General features: G+C 40.3%; 1 protein-coding gene across 2 annotated transcripts in view; it reads right to left on the reverse strand.

Annotated features, from left to right (window-relative positions):
• The window catches only part of LOC112257684 (connector enhancer of kinase suppressor of ras 2), a 66,220-nt gene that overhangs the window by 5,316 nt on the left and 48,854 nt on the right, over positions 1 to 12,050 (reverse strand). For both annotated transcript variants that reach the window (XM_024431453.2, XM_024431454.2), the window contains 4 exons: positions 10,824 to 10,897; positions 10,211 to 10,282; positions 1,475 to 1,545; positions 1,163 to 1,263 (listed from right to left, as the gene is read on the reverse strand). In XM_024431453.2, the coding sequence (XP_024287221.1) occupies positions 1,163 to 1,263; positions 1,475 to 1,545; positions 10,211 to 10,282; positions 10,824 to 10,897 (318 nt within the window). The remainder of the gene's footprint in view (positions 1 to 1,162; positions 1,264 to 1,474; positions 1,546 to 10,210; positions 10,283 to 10,823; positions 10,898 to 12,050) is intronic.

A 12,050-nucleotide genomic window follows, 5' to 3' on the forward strand; every position in this document is an offset into this window, starting at 1 on the left:
CACACAGTTTTGCAATGAAGGTCTACAGTAGTCTCAACAGCACTCTGTAGGGTAGCACCATGGTGTAGCCGGAGGACAGCAAGCTTCCGTCCTCCTCAGGGTACATTGACTTCAAATGGTTCTCACCCCCTTCCAGTAATCATGACAACTTCCAGAGGACAACCTCCAACCTATCAGAGCTCTTGCAGCATGAACTGACATGGTGTCCACCCAAGCAAAGGATCAGACAATTAATATATTACTGAAAGCATAAGCTACAGCTAGGAGAGACTCAAGGAGAGAGAGAAAGACTATATTAATTTCATTAAAAAATAAAAAAAACTTTCAGTTTCACAAATGCTGGCTATGACTATCCAACACACACTGGAACTCTTCCAAGTCAATGAAAGCTTTTGGTTTCACTCATTTATTGCCACCAGGACCCGCCGGTGTAACTGCTAAACTGCTTACTGACTATACACTAACGTTACTGCATGATTGTAGTTGGTTTACTAACGCATTAGTTCTATACGCGATGTTGTCTATGACGTTACTTTAGCTAATATGGTGACAATAATGTAGGTTGTGTGTAGCGGTTAGGATACGGTTTGGCTTGGAAAGGTTTTCTTGCCTGGTCACATACAGCTGATGTGTTGTGCATTGAAGTCCACATACGAAGGGAAAAGGTGAGAGAGGGAGAGCGCATAGATGCGAGAAAGAATACAACGTGGCCGCTATGAAAGTTAACTGTGTTTACGTGTGATCAGGGGTGCATTCATTTCGCTGATTCTGTCGAAAAACATTTCTTAAACAGAAGCAAACGGAACGAAAATGGGAATAAACTTATTTGAATTTGTCCAATAGAAACTCTCATTTGCAACTGTTTGACTAATGATTACACCCTAGATCAGCTAGATGCAGGCAAGAGTGTGCAAGGGGGTTTTGAATGTGTCACTATCTGTCCATGTGTCAGTGTCTTTTCTCTCTACCTGTAGCAAACTCATGATGGGTATAGGGAAAATTAGAGTATAGAATATGAATGACAGTCATGCAATATGCTATAATAGAAAAAAGGCCATGCTTGTGAAAAAAATAATTGCCCTCCCTCATCTTAAATAGCACCGACCGCCACTGGTGTGTATGTGTGTGTGTTCCAGAATGTGGACCAGATGCCTGCACTCACAGACGGGGTGCGGTGGTAGGTTTCACAGCGTGATGACATGCCCTCTTGTTTCAGGGTCATAGAACCATCAATCTCATCCTGGTCACTCTCACTCCAGTAATCTGAAACACACATCAAAGTTGAACATCAATAAGATAAACAGCTTGTGTGACCTCATCCATGCCAATACTGTCAGTATTGCACTACAGTACAATAGGTATTGATCTAACACACTTATGTAACATTTTACGTCAATGTCCTAAAATCACTCAATTTCCACATCACAACAGGATGTTGTCTGATGTCATTAAAAATCTAGTCAGATTGTCCTACCTTCATCAGGGCGAGAAACTTTATCGTCGGGTGTGTAGCCAATCGCTGCCAGCCCCAGCCGGTTCATCCATCTAAAATGGGTAAGAAGACAGGGTGGAGATACACAACATGGGATGGTTAATCGACTAACTGATACCATACTGGGAGTGCTAGGAAGTTTGAAATGTGTTGTGTTGCCAGACTCGCCGCCTGAACAAATCAATTGGAGGGGCCTTTGATTTCCACAGACGGACAATTTTTTTCATGCGACCGTTTTCATGCGACCTATGTGTGCACACACTTGCATACATTTTTTCAATGAGTGTAATAGTAAAGACCATAGGCAGCTCATGAATTTCAAGTTTGGGGAAGCTTACAATTCATCCTACCATTTCTACCGATCTGAGTGCCAGTTATGATTATTTTTAAATGCACATTTCATGGAAAAGTTTAATTAAAAAAATGGTTAATCATAAAAATCCGAAGTTGCCATAAATGATACAAATCTAAAACTATGGAGAGAGCACTAGCCTCTGTCATAGACACACTAATACACTGCGAACCATTAGTGACTAAAGAAATGAGAGCATAGAACTCAGAGATAGCCTACAGGCCAATGCAGCAGTGGGCTGCATTTAGTAAAGAATACAGTTGAAGTCAGAAGTTTACATACACCTTAGCCAAATACAATTAAACTCAGTTTTTCACAATTCCTGACATTTAATCAGAGTAAAAATTATTCTCTGTCTTAGGTCAGTTAGGATCACCACTTTATTTTAAGAATATGAAATGTCAGAATAATAGTGAGACAATTATTTATTTATTTCATCACATTCCCAGTGGGTCAGGAGTTTACAAACACTCAATTAGTATTTGGTAGCATTGCCTTTAAATTGTTTAACGTAGGTCAAACGTTTCAGGTAGCCTTCCACAAGCTCCCCACAATAAGTTGGGTGAATTTTGGCCCATTCCTCCTGACAGAGCTGGTGTAACTGAGTCAGGTTTGTAGGCCTCCCTGCTCGCACGTGCTTTTTCAGTTCTGCCCACATATTTTGAAAGGGATTGAGGTCAGGGCATTGTGATGGCCACTCCAATACCTCGACTTTGTTGTCCTTAAGCCATTTTTCCACAACTTTGGAAATATGCTTGGGGTCATTGTCCATTTGGAATACCCATTTGCGACCAAGCTTTAACTTCCTGACTGATGTCTTGAGATGTCACTTCAATATATCCACATAATTTTCCTGCCTCATGATGCCATCTATTTTGTGAAGTGCACCAGTCCCTCCTGCAGCAAAGCACCCCTCAACATGATGCTGCCACCCCCGTGCTTCACGGTTGGGATGGTGTTCTTCAGCTTGCAAGCTTCCCCTTTTTCTTCCAAACATAACGATGGTCATTATGGCATCATAATCATTGGCTGATTTCTTTTGATTTTCCCATGATGTCAAGCAAAGAGGCACTGAGTTTGAAGGTAGACCTTGAAATATATCCACAGGTATACCTCCAATTGACTCAAATGTTGTCAATTAATTAGCCTATGAGAAGCTTCTAAAGCCATGACATTTTCTGGAATTTTCCAAGCTGTTTAAAGGCACAGTCAACTTAGTGTATGTAAATTCTGACCCACTGGAATTGTGATACAGTGAATTATAAGTGAAATAATCTGTCTGTAAACAATTGCTGGAAAAATGACTTGTGTCATGCACAAAGTAGATGTCCTAACCGGCTTGACAAAACTACAGTTTGTTAGGAAATTTGAGGAGTGGTTGAAAAATGAGTTTTAATGACTCCAACCTAAGTGTATGTAAACTTGACCTGTTTACTGTGATTACTATTATCTGACCACGCTGGTCATTTATGAACATTTGAACATCTTTGCCATGTTCTGTTATACACAGCCAGAAGAGGACTGGCCACCCCTCATAGCCTGGTTCCTCTCTAGGTTTCTTCCTAGGTATTGGCCTTTCTAGGGAGTTTTTCCTAGTCACCGTGCTTCTACACCTGCATTGCTTGCTGTTTGGGGTTTTAGGCTGGGTTTCTGTACAGCACTTTGATATATCAGCTGATGCAAGAAGGGCTATATAAATACATTTTATTTTATTTAAACTTCTGACTTCAACTGTATATATATTTTTTTCTTCATGTTTTCAATTTATTTTGGCATTAATACGTGTCACATACCAATGTAATTTTTTGTTTGTTTAATGAGTTAATAAAGCCGCATACAAACATGTTCTCTGTTTTGCTTTCTTGAGTAAGACAGCTCCAAAATGCCGTTTTTTTTCAGCCTAGCTCAGCGCTTTCTGTGGTGGTGGGGCAGCCAGCGGAAAATACGGAGCGTAGGGGTTGGTAATGTTCTCTAGTTGCGCCGTGATTGGCTCAGTGTTCTGTCACTGATGGGGACACTACGTCACTACAAAATCTACAGGTAGAGCTTGGAAATTTAAGCCCCTTTGGGTGCTGCCGTAGACTTACATTGGAAATGCCCATCCAATAAGTCTCATGGTCATTGGCCAAAGATAAAATGATGTCAAATCACGTTATATCTACCGTAGCTTTGATTGTACCGATCATGTCAACATCATACTTTCAAAATCTTAGCAAGAAAGCTATCAGTCATCATCATGCATCAAGTCGGCAATCTGCTGGAAAATCGCTTTCAACCCTTGTCATATGAAGAGAAATTATAGATAAAAACGTATCGGTGCTCATCAGCCATAAACATAACACAACAAGTTGGAAATGACAAATTCAACAATGAGTGCTAAGGCGCCACTGCAGTCCCGGGTTCGATCCCAGGCTGTGTCACAGTCGGCTGTGACCGGGAAACCCATGAGGCGGTGCACAATTGGCCCAGCGTCGTTTGGGTTAGGGGAGGGTTTGGCAGGCCAGGATGCCCTCATCGTGTTCAAGCAACTCCTTGTGACGGGCCGGTCACCTGCAAGCTGACTCTGCCAGCAGCATACCACCCTGCATACTACTGCTGGCCTGCTTCTGAAGCTAAGCAGGGTTGGTCCTGGTCAGTTCCTGGATGGGAGACCAGATGCTGCTGGAAGTGGTGTTGGAGGGCCAGTAGGAGGCACTCTTCCCTCTGGTCTAAAAAAATATCCCAATGCCCCAGGGAAGTGATTGGGGACACTGCCCTGTGTAGGGTGCCGTCTTTCGGATGGGAAGTTAAACGGGTGTCCTGACTCTCTGAGGTGATTAAAGATCCCATGGCACTTATTGTAAGAGTAGGGGTGTTAACCCAGGTGTCCTGGCAAAATTCTCAATCTGGCCCTCAAACCATCACGGTCACCTAATAATCCCCAGTTTACTATTGGCTCATTCATCCCCCTCTCCCCTGTAACTATTCCCCAGGTCGTTGCAGCAAATGAGAATGTGTTCTCAGTCAACTTACCTGGTAAAATAACAGATAAATAAAATAAAATACATTTGGTTGTCAGTTCGACAGTGTTTCCTCTGACACAGTGTTGCGGCTGGCTTCTGGGTTAAGCGGGCAGTGTGTCAAGAAGCAGTGCGGCCTTGCTCTCGACCTTCACCGAGTCCGTAGGGGAGTTGCATCAATGAGACAAGATCGTAACTACCAATTGGATTTCACAAAAATGCGGGTAACGCCATGGGCCTTAAAGGTTTGAATACACTGGCCATGCTGTCAAACCAGCATGACTTCTGCCACGTTCAAAACAACTGGAAACTCGGAACTGAGAAATCTCAGAGTTCAAGACAACTGGGAACTCAGATAAAACTAGCTGCGACTCTGAAAATACGGAAAATAATTTTGAACGGTCATCCAACTCGGCATTCCAAGTCGGGATTTCGGGCCTCTTTCTAGAGCCCACAAGAAGGACCGCCGCGCTACCTTCCTGTTGAAGTGAGCACAGCACAACAAGGTGAGTCCAAATGTCTTGTATGCTGCTGCATAAATTATGTAATATGCCAGGGAGATATGTATACTGTAGCCAAGAAAGTAATACCAAGTGTATGTTGTGTAGTAAGCCGTTATGTACCTAACCCTAATAATTTGGTCCCTTTCCCCCTCATAACTTAGCCTACTGTTCTGACTTGATGGTGCACATGTAGCCTATAACTTGTTTTAGAGAACTGTAATCATCGAATATTGTAAGAGCTTTCATTGTCTGCTTATATGCTCCCTTTATTTATCCTACGATTCTGACTTGGTGTACAGGGAGAATACTGTAAGAATGGCCCATTTTCTGAATTCTGTCGCTGTACATTTCAAAAGTGCTGAACAAATAGTTATATTGACTACGTCAGTCCTAGCTCGCTCATTAAGGTCTTATTCGAAATTATGGATTGCCTCTTATCCGCTCATTGATCCCCTATGCCATAGTTTGTACATATCACTTGTCAGTAGAAACCACATTTGTTTAACAAGTCAGCCATATCAGCTATGTTTTTTAAAAAGCCTGTAAATGAGGCTGAATTAACTGTTTCGCTGCCAGACAAGGGTTCGCTGTTAGCCAAGTGTAGCTGTGGTAGGCCCTAACAAGGTTGTGGGCATGGTTTGTCACCGTTATAGTGCAATGAATGTATTGTTTAGTGTTGTGTTGTGTAGTGGCTTTACTGTTCTGTTTTTTTCAATCACATTCATCTCTCTTCTCTGCATGTCTGCCTCCCTTTCCATCTGTCTTGACTTGAGCTATTGCCAGTGAAGTTCAACATTGCATCAAATCATCAGAGGGTCCAGTCTGAAGCTGTCGTTAACAAACTTGCAACAGTGTATCAACTTGCCTATTCCAGGCCCTTAAAGTGTCCTGCTCCAGTAAGCCCGGGACAGAAAGCAGCTTTTTATGACGTTTCCACTGGATATATATATATTTTGCTCTTTTCACACAGAAGCCTCAAATACTGAGGAATTATCATGCGCAATGGATGTTAAAAAAAAACAGACTTTGTTGACTTGTGTGAGGCGAGGAAAAAATGAGTGGTGTACGTGGTCAGTTAAGACAAAAATAAATCAGACATCGGCAAATGGGCCCTTCTTACATATGCATGCATTCTGAAATGAGACACACCATATCTTCACCACACCTCTTCCCCTTCTTGATGCCATATTTTAAATTATACTAAAGACACATTATCTTCACACATATTTCAGATGCTTTTTACTGACAGACGCAACTCAATCAGCTAGACCTATTGCCACGCGCACTAATCAAATTGCAGGCTTCCCATACAATCCACAGCCATTTTTTAAAAGAAGCTAATGATCCTCTGTGGAAAAGTCATGCTCCCCGGTGAAGTACTTTGAATGATTTTATGTTGACAGGAGTAATTATATAATTTTGGCTAAACATCCATTTATTTTAGGGCAATCCAGCATCCTAACAGTGCACAGTTTATGGAATGTACGTATCATTAGGATCATAAGAAAAGCCATGCGTGAAACATGAAATGTAAGTGTTGCGATTACAGACAAACTTTTAGGCTTGAACAAATCTTGTGTTGCAATTCTGATGTACAACAATAACTTTCAGAGTTTTGGCAGTTTCATCTCACCAACAAAAAAAATGTATACCAAACGGCCTGTGAGGAGTGCTACACGAACAAGCATAACACAGTATAAAAACCACGGAAGTCAGGGAAACTGGAGAGCGGTATCCTGCACGTTTTCAAGTTAAAAGTCTCCATTCTCTATTACTCAGTTGAGTTTACTTCACATGTAGGTAGCGAATGTAATGGATTTGTTTGCCAGCGCAAGTCTAGATAGCACTAGCTGTATAATGCCTACAACAGTGAAGTTTCAGTCCACTAGGTGCATCTCTACAGAATGGGCATGTCTCTGGTGACATGGACATCCCCATGCATGCACCTTATCAAAATATGACTAATTCAATAATGCACCATCCCATTCTCTGTGTTCTGTCTGCAATCATAACCAGTAGTATCAACCAGGAATAATGAAACATAGAATAATGATAGATGTTTGGAGAATCTATGAATTATGTATGACCACTGGAGACTTTGCCACTCAAAATATATTTTCATGGAATATTTTGACATTTATTTATCACTCAAAATCATGCCAAAGCATATTATGTAGGAGGGGTTATTATTATTATTTTTTTAATCATTTGACATGATTTATATTCATCGGGTCACAAACATATGGACTTTGAAATTAACAAGGGAGACGTTAAATGTAGGCTAAGTCTGGCATAAGCTTATTCCCACACTTTACAATAACTCTGTTGCAGTGGTCTTAGGTAGTCTCCATATAGTCTATCCCCTCCATAGCGACACTGCTGCCCAGTTGAAGAGTGTGTGATCTCTATGCAGCACTACAGCACCATGCGCATTCGGAAAAGAACACCTCAGCCTCAGAATAATCCCTTCTGGGGGCATGCAGTCATAGAGTCATTATATCCTAATGTAGGCCTATTTGCCTACTAGCCAAATAAAATGCAGAGCATGCATGATGCGTGCAACTCGTCATTCCAACATATTTGAACATTTAATTCATCCTTCATTCAGTTGTCAGTAAGTATGTCATCCATTCTGTCATTTGTCTGAGTTACAATAGGAACTAAATCAAAGAGAATAGAACAGTCTTATCCAATTGTTTATTGAAATCCATGTGTGTATTCAAAATTATCTAAATTCTCCAAAGTTATTTAGCCTAACACTTGAATAATTCAATGTTTAACTTAGGCCTATCCAAAAACAAAAATAGGCCTTCAACTTGTATGCATTGCAATTTCGGCTATCATTTTGGGTACTGGTGTCTTGCAGAATAATTTTAGAACTCTGTGTTTTATAACTTTTTATTTTAGGCTTCACCTTAAAAAGAGACCCTAGCTCACAGGCTTCTAAATATATTTTAAACAAAATAATTGAAGAAGCCCATGCAGTGGCTGATAGGGAAAACAGATCTGGCAATAAGAATAAGCTATAGATAGTCTTGACCATTTGGGACCTCTTGGCTATTTTGCTCAGGGCCGGTTATAGCCAAGACTTAATCAATATTTTGTTATGTCTCATTTATTGATATGGATATAGCCTCTGCATGATGGGGTTGTGCAATGCAAATGGCTACAACAAGCCTACATACAAAGTGGGATTCACAATACAACAGTCAAAATGCCTAATATAAGGCCTACAGTCCGTGCTCCCAAATACTGGAAAAAGTGTAATTCATTAGGTTACATGATCACCACAGTAGCCCCACACGGCTATACAAATTAATTATGCAATTATATGGCCATTAAATAACACACAGCAGCATGGCATATTTAGATAGTGGAATAGGCCGAGCCTAAATCATATTTACTTTCTATTTTGCAGCTCAGGCGGTTATTCTGGACAAGGCTCTTCTGTATCTTTATAGTATCATTCTCACACAAGTCATTTGCTGAAGGCCCAAGCCTATACTACGCCATCTAGTTGTACTACGTTGTTATTGAATGCCGTTCTAAAACAAGCTCTTGACATTTATTTTGGAAATGAAACCGGAAGCTGCAAAGCAACTCTAACGTCTGGGCTAGAGTTGCTTGATTGACTAGCTACATTCAGTTCATGTCCTTTACAGATGCCACATTCCTGACAAAAGTTTGTATGTATAAAAAAGATCTGTAACCGAGTTAAGGGAGACAAAGTAAGAATTCAACGTGTAAATGTTCATTCATAGTCGTAACATTGGGTTTGTACGTTTACAGATCAAATTTAACAGTTCGTTTCATGTTTCACGCATGGCTTTTCTTACAATCCTAACAATTTACGTATGGATTTTCTTACGATCCTAACGATACATACATTCAGCCTTTTAGCAGCTATCTGGCTCCATAACTGTGCCCCCGCCATCTTTCCTTTCTAATTCGCAAGAGGCTGAAACTAGAGATCTGCATATAATGACGAGATGCTCATGTCTCAGCCCTAACAACGGGAGTCTTTGTCCCAAAGGCGGGAAGGCAGGCGACAAGTTCATTACAATATATATTTCCACACTATGAGGTTGGAATAATACTGTGAAATTATGAAAATTATGATAATGCCATTTTAGTGTAAGACCTGTTTGAAAAGTTCCTAAACCTCTCTGCCATGTAGTTCCATGTAGTTTTCAGTTTTCCCATTCCCACTCAGGCCACTCCCAGACAATCCTAGCAAAATTCTTGCTTAAGAAATTGCTATTCTCTAATTTGCTTTTTTGTTTATTCTTGACCATTTTAAGGTACTTAATTGTTACCCAGAAATGATTTGATATTGACATAAAAACGGCTGCATTGGACCTTTAACAGTCTGCATTGAAGAAAATAATGTATATCGATTGCATGATATGCAATCTCTGAATCCTCTCACATCCTTTCTTTTGTTAGTGCTACTCAATCAATAAAAGGGAATTTGTGATCAACACTGCCACATAATTGCAAAGCAAAGAGCCAGATATGATAACAAGTGAATCAATCACAACACAAAGGGAAAGATGAAACTGTTTCTGATGAACAAAGCAGTAGTTGATGACCCAGAGGGTGCCTTGAAACAAGATACTTCCTGCTCTTTTTCATCTCAGTAGAAAACAAAGAAAAATAACACTTCAGTAGAACACAACTACAGATATCTAAAGTATATTTTCATATTCCTCCTGTTTGAGAATGAACGGAGAACAATGCGCTGAAACAGATAATACGCCTTAGAAAATAAGATGTTCACCTACTGTACATTCTGTTGCAACCAAGAGAGCATTTTATGAAATAAGCACACTAAATAACCCTACCATCATAGCACTGGTCTTACCTGTTCATCTCCTCCAAACAGTCTGTGGCAAAGAAGAAACTCTTGATTTTGGGATGGCAGGCTTTGAAGGCACTGTAACGGAAGCAGAAAAAAGATCCATTTAGTCTGTGTAATGTTGTAGTTCATCTGACGATTAAACATCTCAATTTAGCATAATTCCATTCCATTAGCCTTAGATCCAGACCACGTGGTACAATGCGAGCTTCAGAGCATTTGGTAATGGCCAAATAAGTGTACTGTATATGCAATGTGCTTATCGCCGCTGTAGTCTCTGTAATAGGGACATGAGGCCTGGCTGGCACACGCCACACCTAGGCAGTTGACCCCTCTCTGATCCCTATGTGACCCAATCAGCTTCTCAGGTGGAAACAGACACCTATTACTTCTACTTTTGCCACGGCTATTTAAAGCTCTTATTATGAAAATAAAATAGTCATGCCACGCATCTGTTTCTGTGTTGTCCCCTTGAAGCCAAACAGAAGCACTCGTGCTGGCAATAATGTATGATGCATTTGTCTTTGTGTTTCATTTAGGCTTTGTGTTTTCTTTTAAATCCTCAGGTTCACTAAAAGTTTGAGAGACAAAATAAAACATGAATCCCAAAAACACGCACTGTTTCCTTCTGCATTCAATCGCTCGATCTATTCGGAATTCAGGTAGGCTGATGAAACCTTCAGCCTTCTCGTCCTAGGGAAGGAGAAGTAAGGGAAATAAGAAGCAATACATTGCCATATGCCTGTAGAGATGACACACCTCATTAAGTATACGAGACACACTGGAATATGCTGTACACTGCATGTCACTTCAACATACAGTGCCTTCAGAAAGTTATCACACCTCTTGACATTTCCCACATTTTGTTGTGTTACATCCTGAATTTATTATGGATTCAATTGAGATTTTGTGTCACTGGTGTACAATACCCCATAATGTCAAAGTGGGATTATGTTTTAAGAAATGTTAACAAATAAATTAAAAGCTGAAATGTTGAGTCAATAAGTATTCAACCCTTTTGTTATGGCCTCAATACGTTCAGGAGTAAAAATGTGCTTAATAAGTCACATAATAAGTTGCATGAACTCACTCTGTGCGCAATAATAGTGTTTAACATGATTTTTTCATCTCTGTACTCCACACATACAGATAATTGTAAGGTCGATCAGTCAAGCAATGAATTTCAAACACAGATTCAATTACAACGACCAGGGAGGTTCTCCAATGCCTCGCAAAGCAGGGCACCTATTGCTAAAAATACAAAAAAGCAGACATTGAATATCCCTTTCAGCATGATGAAGTTATTCATTAGACTTTGGATGGTGTATCAATACCACCAGTCACTACAAAGATACCAACGTCCTTCCTAACTCATGATTTCACCATGAGGCCAATAGTGACTTTAAAACAGTTACAGAGTTTAATGGCTATGATAGGAGAAAACTAAGGATGGCTCAACATTGTAGTTACTCCACAGTACTAACCTAAATTTACAGAGTGAAAAGAAGGAAGCCTGTACAGAATACAAATATTCCAAAACATGCTTTCTGTTTGCAATAAGGCACTAAAGTAAAAGTGCAGACAATGTGGCAAAGAAATTAACTTTATGCCCTGAATACAAAGCGTTATGTTGGGGACAAATCCAACACAACACATCACTGAGTACCACTCTTCATATGCTCAAGCATGGTGGTGGCTACATCATGTTATGGGTATGCTTTTCAAGGACTAGGGAGTTTTTATGATAAAAAGAAGCGGAATAGAGCTAAGCACAGGCAAAATCCTAGAGGAAAAACATGTTCACTCTGCTTTCCAACAGACACTGGGAGATAAATTCACCTTTCAG

This window comes from Oncorhynchus tshawytscha, linkage group LG09 (genome assembly GCF_018296145.1).
Source record: "Oncorhynchus tshawytscha isolate Ot180627B linkage group LG09, Otsh_v2.0, whole genome shotgun sequence".
NCBI lineage: Eukaryota > Metazoa > Chordata > Actinopteri > Salmoniformes > Salmonidae > Oncorhynchus > Oncorhynchus tshawytscha.